Consider the following 19,912-nt stretch of genomic DNA (forward strand, 5'->3'; position numbering starts at 1 on the left):
CCTCCCAGGTACACTAAACCTCTCACCTTTGCTGACTGCATCAGTGATGAGCTGCCGCTGGGTTGGGAAGAGGCCTACGACCCTCAAGTTGGTGGCTACTACATAGATCACAACACCAGTAAGTGCCTATAATCCTTGAATTGATTTATCCCCAGGAGTTTGTGAGCAAAACGTCCACAAGGTTGATTTCAGGTCCCTGATGTTAATCCATTAAGAAACAAAGTCCTCTGAAACTTTAATTGTATAGCTGTTAAACAACCTAACCTTGCCATTCAACTTGCATTCACTAAATGCAGTTTTCAGACTTGTGTCAAATAGATTTGTGGGTCTTTGTCAGTGGAATCGCATCTGACACTGAGAAGAAAGAAGGCGGTTGGGACAAATGGGACTCCTCTATTCTTGCAAATTCTACCTCCTCAACCTATCTTTCTTTTTTTTTTTAATTAAAACTTTTTATTTTCAAAATATATGCATAGATAATTTTCAACATTCACCCTTGAAAAACCTTGTATTCCAAATTTTTTTTTCCTCCTCCCTCCACTCTCTCCCCCTCCCCATATGGCAAGTATTCCAATAAATGTTAAACGTGTGCAATTCTACTATACATATTTCCACAATTATCATGATGCACAAGAAAAATCAGATTAAAAAGGGAAAAAACAAGAAAGAAAAAAAACAAACTACAACAGAAAAGTGAAAATACTATGTTTTGATCCACATTCACTCCCCACAGTCCTCTCTCTAGGCTGCAGATGGCTTTTTCCATCACAAGACCATTGGAATTGGCCTGAATCACCTCACAGTTCAACATATCTTTCATCTGTTCCTTTCTTTCTACTCCCATACCTACGAACCTAGTGTAGGCCCTTGTTGCCTCCTGTATAGACTATTGCAATTGCTTTATACTTAAACTAAAATCTATTTTCCACCCAGCTGCTAGATTGGTATCCCTAAAGCATATGTTTAATCATGTCATTACCCTGCTCAAGAAACTCAGTGGCTCCCTATTTCCTCTACAAACAAATTCCTTTGTTTGGCATTTAAAGCTCTTTACTCTTTGACTCCAATTGATCTATCCATATCTATCTATATTTCTCCACTTCACATACTCTACATCTAAACTTACTTGCTCATTGCTCCCCATACATGACTTTCTATTACTTTCCTCTTTGCCTTTCTGTGTGTAAAATATACTCCCTCTTCCCCTATGCCTCTTATAATCTGCTGTTCCCTTCAAAGATCAGAATTTGAACCTATTCCCGATTCATCCAGTTTTAGTACTTTTTGTATTTTTTTTCCAATAAAATTTATTTGTATTCATTTTGATGTGTATTTTCTATTTAACCTACACATCAGTTGTTTGGAAAATATAGATTTTTTGAGGGCAGGGACTATTTAATTTTTTTTCTGTCTTTGTATCCTCAGTACCTTACACATGACAGGTATTTAGTAAAAAATTTGCTGAAATGAGCTGAAGTAGCTAGATCCAGGTTCAAGGTTATGCTCTGTCTATTGAGATAACTGCTGATCCTCAATTTGGTATGTGAGAGGAAATAACTTTTGTGCTGATTTCTAAAATTCCTGTTTTCCTTGGACCCCACAAGGCAGGCATCTGTCCCCCTCCCCTGATACTGACTGGTTTTGTCAATCCTACTAGGACTAGAAGAACAACCTGCTTGTTCTTCCTGCAAGTTTCTCTCCATTCATTTCTACTTGTCTAAGAAAGAAGCACCATAGTGTAGTATATGGAGTGCCCAAATTAGAGTCTGGAAGATCTGGGTTTAGACCTTTATTCACTGAGTGGGCCCTATGAAAATCACTTAATCTCTCTGGCCTCAGATTTCTGTAAAATGAGTGATTTAGATTTGTTGACTTTCAAGTTTCCTTTCAGATCCAGAATCTATAATCTGTAATGGGGGATAAGAGCAGAGAAGCAGAAAGCTGAGGGTTGGGGCCTAAAGCTAAGTAATAGTTCTATGGGTAGCAGAAATATAGATGGCTTTAAAGTTCAGAAGACTTTCTTAGAAGCTGCTAATGGTATTAATTACATTGCAGTAGTGATTGTGATTGCTTATTGGACAATGAAAAATAAATAGGTCCTCAATTGAGTGTATTTGGGGAATAAGATTAGTGCTTTGATGATTAGATGTGATCCTGAGTTAAATAGGGGTATACAGGAATTTTTTTCTTATCTCTAAATGATGAGGGCATATTACCATCATTCAATCAGAGCGATAGAAAGGGACCCTGAGAGTATCAGAATATGGAAGGACTAGCAAGGAGTGGCCTAAGCTTGTTGCTAGGGATCCCAAGAAGGGAAGAGTGTTGAACCCAAAAATATTGTTATGCGGATAGAGGGGAATAGGATACAGAAAGTCTTTGCAAACTGTCAGCAGTTAGTGATATGATAGTGGCTATTCTGTCCCAGAATGACTGGCACTTCTATTCAAGAGTAGCATAGTTCTCCCTCATTTAAATCCAATTCACTTACAAAGACATGATCTTCCTGATAATATGGTTCTCCTGGAGAACAAAGCACCACCATCACCAAAAACAAATCGATAGCTGAAAAGGATCTTGGAGGGCATCCATGGCCCTTTCCCTATTTCAGAGATGAAGGAACTGAAGCTGAGAGATTGTGATTGCCCAAGGTAACATAGGTCATAAGTGGAAGAACTAGTATTTTAACTCAGTTCCCATGACTTTTTTCCCCTGGCACAATGCTGCCTTTTTCTCATCCTGAGCAATTCTTGTTCATGCCTTTCTGTAAGTTCTCCATAGAGGTTTTGACACTATGTTGTTGGGACCCTTACAGTTGTCAGGAGTACATCCAGTTCTCTTCCCTCATGCATGACCAATCCACCTCCTCTCCCAATCATAAGTAACTAAGATGACTTATTTCTTGCCATTTCTCGGTCATGAGTCATGGGTTGGTAATAGTCTGCACAATCGTCAATGATTGATACAACCACAGAGATAATTAGAACCCACAGATATTCTAAACTTAACTAACCAAATAGCTTTTAATCCCCCCACCAAGTCTTTTGAGCAAATCTGCTCACAGAAAGCAAAGTGGATCCGTGTACATTTCTAAATGTGAGTAACAGAAAGAAAGGAATGAAAGACTTAGATAAAAACAGACTTGTTTATCACCCACAAGTAGAATGCAGAAGTGAAATTTTCTCCATTTTTGTCCAACGCTTTGACTAGCTCATTTTTTGCTTTGCCCTGCCCTTTGCTGTGCCTGCTGGGGCCATTGTCTTTGTAAATTGCATACCGTCCTAGGCCCTCACAGCATCCAGGATGTCCTTGGGCCCATGCCCAGATTCCAAGCCCAGGCTTGGAGCTTTCCCCTGACACTCTTTCCTTGGTCAAACTCTGGCTGTGATTCAAGAAGCATTGCCCGGGGATTTTGTTGGGAAGTTGGTATGGCATTTTCCCTCCAGGATCCATCCATCAGTCAATCCACAAATATTTGTTGAGTGGGCTGGACACTGTAGAAATTACAGAGGGGTGTAAAATATGGCCCCATGCATGAGGATTTTGCAGCAAGTCCTGCTTAGAAAGAATTAAAAAGAACATACCAACTCCATCAGATAGTTATAATGCAATAAGCCACATCTATAGGTCACCACCTCTGCCAAAAGGGGAGTTAGGTACATTTTTCTCATCTCTCCTCCAGGACTAAGTTGTGTTTTGGGGTTTTTTTGATGGTGGGTTTGTGGGAGGCAGTTCATTGTTATTGTTTCTATTTACTCTGTTATAGTCCTGTGTGTTTTGTTTTCCTGGTTCTGCTTGTTTCAGTAGACTAATTCATAGAAGTCTCTGCACGCTTCTCTATATTCATGTTCATTGTTTCTAACAGCACAGTAACATTCCACAATTTTTTTTAGTCATTCCCAGATTGATAGACACTGACTTTGTTTCCAGTTCTTAGCTACCACAGAAAGTGCTGCTGTGAATATTTTGGTGTTTATGGGGACTTTTTCTCTGTCTTTAACCCCCTTGGGTTCCTCACAGTGGGATCTCCGAGTCAAGGATATGAGCATTTTTATCACATCCTTAGCATCATTCCAAGCTGTTTTCCATAATGGTTGGACCAATTCACAGCTCTACCAACAGAGCATTATTCTCCCTGGCAAAGTATAAACAGAGAACATTCTCTTCCAGTCTCCTAGACTCATGTCCTGCTGCCCTTGGAGGGGCTATGAATTTCCTCTCAGCATCTTTGATGCTTTGATCTGACAGGAAAAATATTTTTCCTTTTTCCCAGGGGTCCCTGCCTGGTCCTCTTCATCAAGAAAGGGCTTTCTGGGATAGATTGATAGTTTCTTTGATTGAGAACCTGTGGTCAGTGCTTTGAAATCCCTTTATCATACCAATCCCATACTCCAAACCCACGCTAGCCCCCTGTGGCAGACAGGGATGCGGGGGGGGAGGTAACCCTCTGTTCTGTGACCAGCAGGAGGAAGGTTAGGTCCCCACACAAGGTCTGTTGGGTCTGTTTCAGAAACTACCCAGATCGAGGATCCCCGGGTGCAATGGCGACGGGAGCAGGAGCACATGCTGAAGGATTACCTGGTGGTCGCCCAGGAGGCTCTAAGTGCACAGAAGGAAATCTACCAGGTGAAGCAACAGCGCCTGGTGCTGGCCCAGCAGGAATACCGCCAGCTCCATGATGTCTGGGAGCACAAGCTGGGCTCTCAGATCAGCTGTGAGTATCCCTTCCAGGCCTTGGACTCTAGAAGTGGGGACAAGAGAGGAAGGTACCCCTCAGGTGGGTGGTTAGAGACTAGGATGCCTTACTAAGTGTTACAATCACCAGGTAAAGAGGGGGAATCACATAGGAGGGAGCTCAGAGTGAAAGAGAAACAGTCTTTGATATCAAAGATAGCAGCAAGGAACTAGGTCAAAAGACTTGATTTATCTCAGTTTTACCATCTATTATCTGTGGATCTTAATTATAAAATAAAGATACAAGGTGGGCTAGAAAAGTGGATAGCGTGCCAGCCTTAAAGTAAAAAAAACCTAGATTTGGGTCTTGTCTTGGACATCTATTGATTACATGATTATGGGCAAATCACCTAACTTCTTTGTGCCAAAGCCAGTTAATCCTCTAAGCTTGCAAGTTATAGACAAGTTGCATATGTGCCTCAGAAGGTGTACCTTACATGCCACTGGAATTAAAGGTACAAATAAAAAAAAAAAGGGATAGATGGGAGGAGAAAACCAATACTTTATAAAGTCATGAGGATCCAAAGAAGGAAGTAATCAATAGATATGAAAGTGTTTGAACAAGTGTAAAAGCATATTTAAATGTAAGGGAGTTCTTTCATTATTCTTCAGGATAACAGGTTTTTTTTCTCTTTCTTATCAGGAATTGGAAATTAGAGAGGACCCTAATAACTATAATAAGGGGACTATGCACAGCTACTGTAGAGAGAACATAACATTGATAGGAAACAGTCCTTCATAGATGTAACAGTGACAAAGAAAAAAATCAAATGATCTGTTTAAGAATTTAAAAGTTTAAATTGGTATTATTTAAATCTGTATTGCTCAGAAGCCACCTGTTTATTCAACCGAAACAGAAGAACAACCAAAGTTGAGTGAAATTAATCAGGAAGAATTTCCTGGAAGTAATAGCTTTTAAACCAAAGTTTGAAGAAGAAGAAGGGTCAGATGTGGAATAGAAAAGAGAGCCATGCTCTCTTTCTCACTTAGAAAATGAGTAAAAGATAAGGAGGGAAAATAATAAAATAAAACGTTTTTTAATTGATCTAGAAGAAAGTTTTGTTGATGTTTGGGAAAATATCTTGTCCTGAGACATTAAATTCAGGCTAAAAACAAGGTCCTCATAGTTCTGTCACTTACACTGACTTTTATTCCAATGTGTAGCTTTAAAAATAAAAGGGGGGGAAAAAAAGGAGTGATTTTCCCGCTCATTCCATTTCACTTCCTTCCCTTCATTTCATTTAAACTTTAGCAGAGCCTCCATTTTCAAAGTGCAACATGAAAAGCTCCACTGGACTCTAAAGTCCTGAGTTGCCTAAATTGTGTGACATGCAGGCCATTGTAATGTTCAAAAAGCAACTGATCTCTTTTGGAGTTAAGCACCTTACTGTGAAGTCAGCCCTTGTTTGGGCTTCCATATCCCCTTCTTAACAACTCGCTGGTCTTTGTCTTAAACAGCAGGTGCTCAGGCTACTGCAAGAAGGAAATTGAAACATACCTCCTTGTATGCTTCATACCCAGCTCCTCCCCTCACTGTGTCCCACGTTAAGAGTGGCAGGGAGGCCTTTTTGCTGTCAGCAAGAATAACCTCATGGTGCCCAGCCACCTTGGAGATTAAAGAACAGACATGGCAACAGAACTAACAAACTCACAAATATAGAGTGTTTCACAAAAATAGAATATTGACAAATAATGCACTCTCTCTCTCTCTTACACACCCACCCACACACACCCACACCCACACACACACACACACACACACACACACACACACGTCTACAAACCAAAAAATGAAAAAATATCAACAATGATCTTCAATTTATGTTTTCCATCAAAATTTTAACACAAATTGTCCTCTATGTGACTTCATTTCAGAGGAAATTGGTTTAAATTTTGCCTCCGCCTCTTATTAGCTGTAACCTTAGTCACCATTTCGCCTTTTTGTGCCTCAGTTTTCTTATCTGTAAAATGAGATCATTAGATTAGATTTTCCATTTTTCATTTTAAAATCTATTATCTTTCTGGAGAACTTTCAGCAACTTTGTTTAGCCTTTACCTGTAGACCTAAGCAGTATAAAGGTGAAACACTGTACATCAAAGTGCCAAGTCCCTCTAAAAAGCGTCGGTAGGCTTAGCACTCTCCAGATAGAGGCAGCATGAATTTCCATCTCTCTTGGGTCTAGAAAGTGGAGGGGGAAAGGCAGGGAAGAAGAAATTCTAACACAGGCACACTCAAAGACTAAGTCAGCCCAGTTAAAAGGACACACCGGAATGACCTTTCAGGAGGTTGAAGTCTATTTTTCTAATGTTTTACAAGTATTGTTTGCCATCCAGGTAGACTGCGCTGGTCCAACCGGTAAGGCCACATACCTCTTCTCTAACTCAGATGACCCGTTGTGGCTTGCAAGGGCTTTACAAACTGATCTTGGCCTGCCTGGGGCCTGAACCACACCTGTGGCTCAGCCCAGAGGAGAAAGACTCTGCTTGTCAAGGTTTCCCATACACCTTGGCCCCTTACATTAAGACAACCTACCTAGTACCCCACTTCTGTGTCCAAGGATGGGGTTCTGAAAACACCCATTTTTTTAATGGTAAAATATTGTCTCCCAAAATCTAGTGATGAATCACATGAAAGATTTTAGGAATTGTCTCATGCTCCTCATTTTACAGAGGAGGGAATCAATACCCAGAAAGGGGAAGTGCTTCACCCAAGATTACATACTTAGTGAAGGATCCATGTTTTTAGTTATATCAAGGTATTTGATTTTAGTTAAATCCTTTCATTTCCTTTCCTTTCTTTTCTTTTTTTATAATAATAGTATTTTATTTTTCAAAATATATGCAAAGATAGTTTTCAGAATTCACTGTTGCCAAACCTTATGTTTCAATTTTTTTTTTTTATTTAATAATAACTTTGTATTGACAGAATCCATGCCAGGATAATTTTTACACAGCATTATCCCTTGCAATCACTTATGTTTTGTTTTTTCCCCTCCCTCCCTCCCCCCCCCCCAAGATGGCAAGCAGTCCTGTATATGTTAAATATGTAGCAGTATATCCTAGATACAATACATATTTGCAGAACCGAACAGTTCTCCCACTGCACAGGGAGAGTTGAATTCAGAAGGTAAAAATAACTCGGGAAGAAAATCAAAAATCAAATAGTTCACATTCATTTCCCAGTATTCCTTCTTTGGTTGTAGCTGTTTCTGTCCATCATTTATCCAATGAAACTCAGTTAAGTCTCTTTGTCAGAGAATGTTTCAATTTTTTTTCCCTGAAAATTGAATGGGGTTAGAAAGGAATATACTTTTTTCTCGGAGGTACATGAAATTGGCCATCATTTAAGGCATAAACACCTCACAATCAAATGCAGAAAAACAGAAATAGTAAATGTATCTTTTTCAGATCATGATGCAATAAAAATTACATGTAATAAAGGGTCAGGGAAAAATAGGCCATAGATTAATTGGAAACTAAATAATCTACTCCTGAAGAACGAGTGAAACAACAAATCATAGACACAATTGATAATTTTATCCAAGAGAATGACAATAATGAGACAACATACCAAAATTTATGGGATGCAGCCAAATCAGTTCTTAGGGAAAATTTTATATCTCTAGATTCTTACTTGCATAAAATGGAGAAAAAGAAGATCAATGAATTGGGCATGCAATTAAAAAAGCTAGAAAAAATAAATTAAAAACTTTCAAATACCAAATTTAAAATTCTGAAAATAAAAAGGGAGATTAATAAAATTGAAAGCAAGAAAATTATTGAACTATAGACAAAAATTAAGAGTTGGTTTTATGAAAAAAAACAAGAAAATAAATAAATCTTTATTTAATTTGATTAGAAAAAGGAAAGAAGAAATTCAAATTGTTAGTATCAAAAATGAAAAGGGTGAACTTTCCACCAATGAAGAGAAAATTAGGGTAATAATTATGAGCTATTTTGTCCAACTATATGCCAATAAATCTGATAATCTAAGTGAAATGGATGAATACTTACAAAAATATAGATGCTCAGATTACTAGAGGAAGAAATAAATTACTTTACTACTCTCATTTTAGAAAAAGAAATTGAACAAGCTATTAATCAAATCCTAAGAAAAACCAAGGCCAAATGGATTTACAGAGAATTCTACCAAATATTTAAAGAACAACCAATTCCAGTGCTATGCAAACTATTTGGTAAAATAGAGAAAGGAGTCCTACCAAATTCTTTTTATGACATAGATAAGATGCTGATACCTAAACCAGATAGGGTAAAAACAGAGAAAGAAAAGTATAGATCAATTTCCCTAATGAATATTGATGCAAAAATCTTAAATAGAATATTAGTAAAGAGATTACAGCAAGTTATCACCAGTATAATACACCATGACCAAGTAGGATTAGAGGCTTTCCATTTATATGACCCCGGACAGGTCACTTTATTTCTCTGTGTCTCAGTTTCCTTATTTAAATAAGAAGGTTGGACTTAATGGCCTCCAAAGTTCTTCCAACTCTAAATTTGTGGTCTGTAATCCTATATGTATAGTCAGAGTACAGTAGTCAGAGGTTGGCTGTGGCTTTCAGGGTCAATCTGAAATGAGTCACCTGAATCCAGGATTACCAGAAATATATAACCAAAGCTGTTTACACAAGTGTGTATACACACACACATACACACTCACAACTGATCTGTCAATTCATTTGGTCACCACATTTTTATTATTTATTTTTAAATTTTTATTATTATTATTATTATTTATCCATTGTATGCTTAGAATTATACTAGTTACTATGAGAGAAACAAAAGAAGTTGAAGAAAGTCTTTGCCATCAAGAAAATGATAGCCCAGTTGGAGAGATAAGATACATTCACTTGAAACATTTAAATGTTTCATTTGTTATTAAAGACACCAGAAAGTCATGACTGAGCCATTGATCTTGACTGGTTACCAGGAAATTTGACTCATAAGTAAGGAATGATAGAGGGTTTGGTTCTGTGAAATGTTGAGGAGCATTTCTTTATATGTTGTTGGATTCCAAATCCAATAGATGATTGGAAAAGCTCACTTCACAGACTCCCAGAAAAGTCTGCCACCTTCCCTTTAGTAGAGAGGTGGTAGACTGTAGGAGCAAAATGAAGCATACATTATCAGACGTGATCAATGTATTGATCTGTTTGGTTTAATTCCACTTCTTTGTTACTGGGATAAAGGAAAAGTCAATGGAGATTGGCTGCTAAGTTTTAAAAAAAAATCAACAAAACATTTTAAAAAATTTTCAACAGTATTTTATTTTCCAAATGCATGAAAAGATAGTTTTCAACATTCAATTTTTTTTAATCTTAAAAAGAACTATACTTTTTGTAAAATATTTACTTTTATTGAAAAAAAATAAGATCTTGAAAAGATTTGAAAATCACTACCCAAACTTTCTTCTTGAACTAAAAGGCTTTTCTTTTCCCTCATTTTAGTGGTCTCTGGCTCATCATCCAGTTCTAAGTATGACCCTGAGATTCTGAAAGCTGAGATTGCTACTGCTAAATCCCGGGTAAGATGTCTTCTGTCAATTGTTCATTGAGACTGTAAAGGTCTCAGTCACCTGGGAGCACTAAGACCACAATCTCCCCAAAAATATATGTCAAAGTAGAAGGGGTTGTATAAGGTAAAAAGAGCCCACTCCATATATCTGTGGATTGATTTGGACTATGTAACTGTGATCTTATAAAAACCAGAAGGCAGAATGTTTAGCAGCACTGTGTCACTGAATCCAAAAAGTCAGAAAGGGTAGAAAGGTAGTGTAGGAAGATTCATGGGGTAAGTTCCAAATAACAGCAATCAGAGTTCAGGGAACAGAATTGTATTTAGGATCTGGTTTGGCCTGAAGTAAGATACCTTCAGACTGTTCCTTGGGTTTCAGGAGGGATAAGGCCCCTAATGTGAATCTGACACCTTGGATCCATTCCTATTCATCAAGGGAACATGGGAATGGGAATCCTCATTTCACTCACATTTGTAACTCAGTATGAACTTTTGTTTTTCACTGTAGGTCAATAAGCTGAAGAGGGAGATGGTTCACCTCCAGCAAGAGCTGCAGTTCAAGGAGCATGGCTTTCAAACTCTGAAGAAGTAAGTACATCTGTCCCACTTTTTGTAAGCTTCTTTCCTTCCAGCCCCCCTTTTCTCCTTTATTCTCTGTTCCTTACTCTTCTCCCATCCTGTCCTAATGCTGCTTTTGCTAATAAAGTTTTCCTTTAAAATCAGAACCAACTTCAAACACTTTAATCAAATAAAATAATGTACATTAAACATAGTACAGACTTTAAAGCACTGTATATTAATATGAATATTTTTGTATGTTTATTTCATAAGTGTAAGAAAACTCTCAATGTGGAAACTCCTTCTGTCAATGTGGATATACAGCTCCTCTGTAACTTTTAGTCCTATAAAGTTCCCCAGAGCGTGGAGATTATTTCCATAGTCCCATAGCTAATTAAAGGCAGGATTTGAAGCCAGGTTTTCTTGGCTCCAAAGCAAATTCTTAAACTCCATCCCATGCTTCTTCTTCATCTCCTCTTCCTCTTTCATAATAGCAATGGTGGTGACAATAGTAGTGCTCTAGCAATAATGATTGTAGTGGTAGTAGCAGTGATTATAGTAGTAATAGTAGTAGCAGCAGCCTTTGCAGTAGTAATGGTGCTGGCAGTGGTGCCATTTCTGTGGGAAAGGCAAAAGCCCTATTTTCACAGGAATACTATGTGAGGAGTACTTTCCCATAAAGCTTCCTGCAAACTTTGCCCCTATCAAACATAATCTGGCCTCAGGTTGGGAAGTCCCTTGATCTTACCACACAAAGACGATAAGGTTCAGGTTGCCATTTTCTATTTTAAAGAAAATAATTAATTTGAAGGAAGGAAAAAAAATATAGCTACATCTCAAGAGGTAAATATGTAGGCTTTGAAAGCTCCTGGTAGGTCAGAAGGAAGCCTCAAATAGACCACAGTAGTTTCTCAGGCAAGGTCAGTCATAAAGATAAATATCCATTTATTTGGTATGATTTGAAAAGACTGAAATGCTCATTACCTCTGAAATATCTCTCTGAAGACCTAACCCCTCTATGCTCTCAGATGTCCTTTTCTGTTGCTTCATATTAGTGGGGAGGTTAACAGCAGGTTTTCAAATGCTATGATTTGAAGCTCTGTCTGGTCTAGCTGGAAAGGCTTTGAGTAAGAACTTAGTATCTGTGAGATGGAGACGAGACTAGCTAAGTGATGAGGCACTGCAGAGAAAGTCCAGGAGGAGAGCAGGAAGAGTAGATGAAGATAATTGAAAACATTTGGGGCATTTTGGGCAGTCTCCTTAAAATGGAGGTTCTCAGAGAAATGAGTCAATAGAGCGAGATGCCACAGGGGCAGAGGATATATTTAATGTGTCAAGTACAAGGCTAGAATATCTTTCTAGGGTGAGGGGGCTTCTGGGGTATTGTAAAGGCAAGTTCAAGAGGAGAATCAGGAGTACATCCTAAAGAAGAATCCAATATTTCAATTTTTTGTAAAGCAAGTCTTGGGTATAATTCTTTAGGCTATTATTTTGATTTTTGTTTCTGTTTAGAATCACAGAATGTTAGATGCAATAGGCACTTGAGAGTTTGTCTAATCCAGCTCCATTGCAATTCATGAATCCCTTGTGCTGATATCATTTTATACTGGTGTTTGGGAGGTCAATCGCTTCAGCTATGATTCTCAGAAATTTTGAAGTAATTCTTAGAAATTTGAAAATTTTCTTAGAATTTAAAAATCTTAGGTATGTTTTCTCTTTTCTCTATAAACTTTCCTCTAAATTTCTTCCTTACCATCTAGTTGTTCTTATTTATACCTCCCCAGAGAGCATTTATTTGAGCTCAGATACTTTTGCTCAGGGTTCTGTTTTTCATCATGCTCTTATTAAAGTCCCCAAGAGCCTCAGTTATCATTGTCTCAGACCAAAACAGTGTTTCCAGGTGAGTCAGGTATTAATTATAGACAATAGAGCGGCCATTATCATCAGTGTCACTCTTAATCATGTGCAGTGATTTCTCCATTCCCTGAACTCCAATAGCATTATTGTGTATACAACTCATTTGACACTTAGCCATAAGTCTTGTTAGCTATCTCTTTATATCCATTCATTCATTCACTCATCAAATATTTGTTCAGTGCTAAAGTTGTGCAATGGATTGCCGTAGGTACTGTTTGTACCTGTCTTATCTCAACTGTATTTCACATTGCATCTAGTACAGTGCCTGGCACAAAGTGGGTACTTAACGAATTTGGCTAGTTAATTGAGTGATAATTGTGGATTAATTATAAATACCCTTCTCTTAAACCATTTTGAAGAATTGTAGGCTCCTGGTTTTAAAGAAATTTAAGATTGATTCCATACCTTCAGATACTTCTGCTTTCAGAGCTACTTTTCTCTCCTTCTGTCTGGTACCACCTCCTTTTTCCTTGTACCCCAAAGGAAAAAAATTTAACAATCAAACCTCCAGAACCACTTGAAAAATGGGTCATGAATTGTATGTGTGAGGTGGCCCTTTACAAGTGAGCAAAGTCACAGTTCTCTTAACCAACTTAGCTATTTCAACTTAGATTTTGGTAGCCATGGATCATACACAGCTCATGGTGCTTGACACAGACAATCCCATGTCTGCTCTTTGGTATAAGGTGCCATTGGTTGAAACTGGAGTGCCCCAGTTTAGTCATCATTATTGTCATCCAAGAGGCAATATGATATAGTGTATAGAGGGCTAGCCTTGAAGTTAGAATTGCCAGTAGCTTAAGGCTGCTACTCTGGGTTTGCTTCCCACCTCCCATATATACTATGAAAGTCACCTGGCTATCAGGGCTCTAGGCAGCTACCTAAAACTGGAAGTCATGCAGCAATAGCAAGTTTGCCCACTTACTAAGGGCAATCCAGGGTGATTGAACCACCAGTCTGAACCACCCCACTCTAGAAATAATAATAATAGTAATTGGCCACAAAGCCTATTAAAGTCTGAGGATCATTTTGCGCATGTTGCCCTCTCTGAACTTCTTAACAACCCTGTAAGGAGGGGCTATTATTATTACCATTTTACTTTTATATTATTACACCATTTATTATCACCCTTTACATGCGGAAGACTGAGAGGCTGAGAGACATGCAGTGATTTGCCTAGGACCATGCTAATAAATATCTGGAACTTGACTCCTCTCTTTTACACCATGATGCCTCTGTAATGCTATGTCATCTTCTGCTGTTTTCTCCTGAGGGTCTATCTTGTCCATCTCCTTAGACTGGAAGCTTTTTAAGGAAAGAGTCTTAGGATCATAGATATAGAGCCAGAAGCTACTTCAGAAGAAGAGCCTTTTCTTACAGATGGGAAAACTCAGGCACTAAGCAGTTGATGTCTGAATTCACATAGGTAATAATCAGTAGAATGGATTTTAACCCAAATTCTTTGAACCTAAAGCCACTGTTGATTCCACTGTACCACACTGCCTTCCTAGAACCAGGACAGAGTCACACGATGCTTACTAATCTATTGATATTTTTGAGCCTCAAATCTTCCACTCTTTAGTTACTGAAGTGGCTCCTGTGTAAATAGTTCAAGGGTTACTCATTCACAACTCAAAGTTCCCCTCCCCCGGTCCATCCTTCCATGAGCTGCTGGTTAGGTTAGAAGGTTCCCTATTCTTCTCCCAGCTACCCAAAAACCTGTTTTACCACTCTGCTCCACTGTGGCAGTCCTGAGAGAAAAAAAAAGTCTAGGTTTTTCACAAGCTGACACCCAAACTCCAAAGACAGCTCTCTCTCCTCCCCCTCAGGGACAAAGATAAGCCTTGATTGGCAGCTCTGACCAACACCAACCAGAACTCAGCCAGAAGTTAGACTTCATGGATGGATGGGCAGGAATGTGAATGATGAATGATGTACTACCATAGTGCTATTGTCATTTGGCTTCTTAAGATAGTTCCTGCCAGCATAACAAGCTGTCTATTGAATACCTACTATGTGTAAGATTCTGCCTTAAGGATTGGGAAGATAGAGGTAAAATGAACACCAGCTTTTGCCTTCTAGCACCTATACAACATTTCCCCAGATTAAGAAAATCCCAGGCCCCTATCTGACACAGTTTGAGGAGGGGGAGAGTGCTGTGACTAGGATTAGTTACTTAAGGGATGGTGTGAGGTCCTTGGGTTACCCAGGCCCCTGTCTGACATAGTTTGAGGAGGGAGAAAGTGCTGTGACTAGAGTTAGTTACTTAAGGGCTGATGTGCAGTCCCTGGATTATCCAGACCCCTGTGCTCCTCAAGCAGAGAAGGAGTGGAGAATGCAAATCCATTCATTCTGTTGTTTGTCAGCAGTTCCAGCTTGCATGTTTCTTCTAAGTCTATCCAGGTTGAAATACAAACTTGAAAGGAGATGGAAACTATTGATTAAAAATAAGTTTGGGGTATTATCTGGAAATTTCCATGGATCAAACTCTTCTTGTTTCTTGTGATTAGGAACAGCTGAAACTTCATCAGTTGGATGAAAGGGTAGCATATTTCACTCTCCCTTTTCCCTTTTCTTATTGCTGACCAGGTAAGAGCTGTCTGGACAGGAAAAGAAGGCATTATTTATTGCCAGGACCCTCGCCCCATTTGTCCATTTTTCTCCTTGACCTTTTATGGTTCTTTGGACCTCTGAAGGTTCATGAGAAAGGACAGCTGTGCTATTTGAAAATCCTTAAAAAAAAAAAAAAATCTATCACCACTTTCCTTAAAAAAAAAAAAAAAAAGATTCATTCACCGACACTTATAATGGTGATCCTTTGTTCTTTTTTCCCCCTTGCATTCCCAGAGTGTTCCCTTTCGGAGTCTGTTCTTTGGAGCCAAATTCCACAGACTGGGTTGCTAAGGCCTCAGAGAGAAGTCAGGTAGAGGCTGCTTAAGGAGCAGGCAGCAGAGAAGACAAGCTTCTTTTGTCCCATCCCGACTGGGGATTCAAAGCTATTCAAGCTGCCTTGGCAGAAGGTTGCTGGGCACAGTCCCCACCCTACAGCCTCTAGCCCCCTGGACGTGCTCTGTCGGCTGGTGTCTCCCCCTCCACCATTGGGCGCTTGGTTCCAATCAGCGAGGGTGTCCCCTTCTGCAAGTGCACTTACCCCGGGGGAGCCTTTCTTCCGCTGAGCATCTTAGGCAGGATTCCGATGGGAAAGGCCCTGATTAGACTAATTTTTCTGATTAAACCAGAGAGCAAAAGGAGACATTCTGGCAGGCTTGCCAGGACCCAAGTGCTTGGAGGGAATAGACATTCTATTTTTAGTGGGGACTGATAAATGGAAGCTTTGTTTTCCAGGGGCTGGGCTCTCCCTGTGGAGCCTGAAATAACCAAAGGGGGCTGTGTTTAGGCTGAACTCCCTCTTTCTTGGTCTTCTGTTCAAAGGCTTACAGATGATGAAACCTTGTTGAAAATCATGTTCCTTCAAGTGATTCCCTTCTCAGGTTATTTTTAGACAAGGACAGCTTGGCCTACACATGGAATCAGAAAAGAGTGCATTAGCTTTTTATCATCCTGAAATAATAGGATTGTGGTGTTCACTCAGAATATGTGACTTACTTTGATTTTATGGAGGGAGGACCTCAGGGTGGGCCCTGGGCAAATTTGTGAAGGCGACAAAATTTGTTCTTTCTGTTCTCCTTTCTCTATTGTGCCCTCTCTCTACCCTGACCGGCTTCACCCTGACTAGTTCTGCCCTCCAGGACACTAGTCCATCTTGGCCCTCACACTTTTCTAGCTCCTTTCCCCAACAAAAGCATAGATCGCCAAATGACTAAAGGACTTACAGCTAATAAAGCCTGTAGAGGTCAGTTAGTCTAGTTCCTTCATTTTCCAGATAAGGAAACTGAAGAGAAATAAAATTATTTACTCTGTGTCACAGTCAGTAGAAGAACTAAAATTTTAACTCAGATTCTTTGAGTCTACACTTAGTTTTTTGTTTTTCCACATTGTTCTTCATCAAAATGTCCTTACTCTTATCCTAGTCACTTAAGAGTCTAACAAACTAATTGGGACAGGTGTTAATTTGGTTTGAGTCTTTTATAGCCAAGTAACCTGTTAGAAACAGCTAGCCAGGTGGCTCAGTGGATAGAGAGAACTCAGGAAGACCTAGGTTCATCCTAGGCCTCAGACATTTGCTAGTTGTCCTGAGCAAGTCATTTAATCTGTATCTACCTCATCTGTACTTTTATCCCTGTTATAGAGATTAATACTCTCTTCAGAAAATTGGGATAATATTAGCACCTCCTCCCACTGTTATTATGAGGATAAAATGAGATAATTTCTGAAAAGCACTTTGCAAACCTTAAAATTATATACTATTATTATTTTAATATATAGTTCAGTGCTGATACTAGAATATGTAATCTAAGCTATGGAACGTACCTGGCATTTTTAGGCATTGTTTCCTAAAAAAAAAAAAAAATGATCCAATTACTTAGCTAACAACTCAACTCTTAGACCAATGGGACTTAATCATCTATCTGCTGTTATGTATGTTGGTTGTGTGACCTTCTGCTGCCAGGTGCCATGATAGAAGACTTGAATCAGTTAGTAAATGTAATCGAAGCTAAATGTAGTTACTTATATAGATTCAAGTAATTTGAATACATATGATTATCTCATTTTCTAACCCAGTGTTGAAAAAAAACTTTGATATCCATTTCTAAACCCAAAGGTGTTACCAAAGGCAAACAAGTTGGGGAGTTATTATGAGGGTTATCTCTGGAAGCTCTCAAAATCCATCATGACTACCTATCCTACTTCTCTATAGGCTTGCTCAAAGTCCCTATAAGTCACAATCACATCTTTATTGCTTTGTTTTAATTGTTTCCTAGAATTGACATGAAAATGTCTGATGCTCAAGGTGGCTACAAACTGGATGAAGCACAAGCTGTTTTGAGAGAAATGAAAGCCATCAAAAAGGCCATTACCTGCGGGGAAAAGGAAAAGCAGGACCTCATTAAGGTATTGGGGTGAGGGTAGAGTGGGAATAGGGGTAAGGGAAGAACAATACACAAGGAAGGGTGCCCTCCTTTCTTTTGGAACTAATGCATGGAGCCAGGCTGATACATAACACCAACTATTTGGGATTGCCTGACCACATAAGAGTGCAAATAGTTAAAAATACTAATGTATCTATTAATTATGAAAAAAGCATTTCTGAAACATTTGGTCCTGTGAAAAACAGTCTCCATCCCTTGAAGGGAAACTCAGTTTAAGACAGATAACCTTACTGACCTAGGCAAAAAGTACAGACACAAAAGCTATTGAATAAAATCAACAATAATAATAGTATACATTGATGTGGACCTCTGTGTTTATAAAAATCTTACATAGATTTGACAAGAGTTATTCTTTCTTTTTTTTTTTTAGATTCTTAGGGCCTAATATGGTACTAATAAGTAGGCACTTATTAAAATCTTATGGAAGTCAGTCAAGGAAGTAAGCATTTTTTTTCCTTTTTTTAAAAATTTGAATTTGAGAAACATCAATAAACGTTAGCATTTTCATATATAGAAAATAGAAAAAGAGAGTTATATCTAAAACTACAAGTCTCTATTCTGTATCACTTAGCTTCTTAAAGCATATATTAAACTTAATATGATTATAAGCATTGTCCTGCTTGTATTGAAAAATTCCCTTCCAAACTTTCTTCTGCTCTCTTTTTTGTATTTTTAGTGGGGTTTTAAGAGGCATTTTTCTTATTATTTTCTTCTCCTTTTGGTCTCTCTTCCCCCTTCCCCTCCCACCATCAAAATGAAAGTTTTCCCTTGAGACAAATAAGTTTGGTTAAGCAAAATTCACACCTTGGTCATGTCTGAAAATGCATGTCTTATTTTTCACCTGTGAAAGTCCCAACATCTCTGTGCCAAAATATGAGAATAATGCTTTATGAGCAGTCTTCTTGGTCATGATTAATCATTATGTTTGATAAGATTTTTTATGTCTTTCAGAGATGTTTTACTTTATTATAGTCATTGTATAAATTATTTTTCCTAATTCTGCTTCTTTCACTCTGTTATCAGTTCATGTTTACTCTATCTGTTCATAAGTCTTCCTAGGTTTCTTTGCTGCTTCTTTATTCATTTATTATCAATCAAACATGTTTTAAGAGCTCACTGTCCTAAGGATATAAAGACAGAAATTAAATAATCCCTGCTCTCAAAAAGCTTACATTCTTTGGGGGAAAGCAATATGTGGATATATAAGTACATGAAAATATATAATTATATGTATGTACTTTTATAATAAAAGGCAATATGATAAGTATATATATTAGGTAGGTATAATACAATTTAAATTCAAGTGTAAGAAGATATACTAATAGATAGGGAAATTAAGAAAGGTCTCTCATAGGAGTTTCATTTGAATGACTTTTGAAGAAAGTGACGTTTTCTAAGAGTCCACAGTAAAGAGGAAGCACATTTCAGCCATGAAGGACTTGATAATTTGTACAAGGTCATGGAGCTAGGAGATAGATTGTTATGTGTGAGAAACAGCAGGACCAGTTTAATTGGATTGAAGGAAATCTTTGGTTTTTTTACTTGGAAAGGAAAGAAACAGTTACTAATCCTGGTTTTTATCTGACTAGAGCCTGGCTATGCTGAAGGATGGCTTCCTCACTGACAGAGGGTCTCACTCAGATCTGTGGGCCAGCAACACTTCCTTAGAAAGCTCCAGCTACTCCCTGCCCAAGCAGTATATGGATGTGAGCTCACAGACTGAAGTCTCTGGAAATGTGAGTAGTATAGCAGAATTGTGTTTTCTTCTGTCTTCTGGGACCAGAAACTCATAAGAAAGTTGTGGGATGCTATCCTAATTCCCTTAAGCCACATTTGACAAGAAGTACCCACAACGTATTAGCCGTTGGAGAGATTTTGCTATGGAGAAAGGGCACAAGTGTTTTGCCATTCTGGTTTTCTCTCTGGCGCGAGTAGTTGTTTGCACTGAATGAGTGGCTGTTTAAATTGTTAGTCCATTAAGTGCAAGGTTAGGTACAATTCTCTTAAGAGCTTATGGTCCTGGTCATTTGAGTTGGTGATTTAAAACATAAAATAAAAGCCCTTTTCACTTACCCTGAATATTGGACTATTGTCTAGTTCTATTGCTTTACCCTATC

General features: G+C 38.4%; 1 protein-coding gene across 4 annotated transcripts in view; it reads left to right on the forward strand.

Annotated features, from left to right (window-relative positions):
* WWC1 (WW and C2 domain containing 1) overlaps positions 1-19,912 on the forward strand; it is a 146,880-nt gene that overhangs the window by 81,420 nt on the left and 45,548 nt on the right. For all 4 annotated transcript variants that reach the window (XM_051978870.1, XM_051978869.1, XM_051978868.1 and 1 more), the window contains exons 2-7: positions 9-118; positions 4,511-4,714; positions 10,203-10,279; positions 10,778-10,857; positions 17,628-17,757; positions 19,385-19,531. In XM_051978870.1, coding sequence (XP_051834830.1) covers positions 9-118; positions 4,511-4,714; positions 10,203-10,279; positions 10,778-10,857; positions 17,628-17,757; positions 19,385-19,531 — 748 coding nt within the window. The remainder of the gene's footprint in view (positions 1-8; positions 119-4,510; positions 4,715-10,202; positions 10,280-10,777; positions 10,858-17,627; positions 17,758-19,384; positions 19,532-19,912) is intronic.

Source organism: Antechinus flavipes, chromosome 2 (genome assembly GCF_016432865.1).
Source record: "Antechinus flavipes isolate AdamAnt ecotype Samford, QLD, Australia chromosome 2, AdamAnt_v2, whole genome shotgun sequence".
Lineage (NCBI taxonomy): Eukaryota > Metazoa > Chordata > Mammalia > Dasyuromorphia > Dasyuridae > Antechinus > Antechinus flavipes.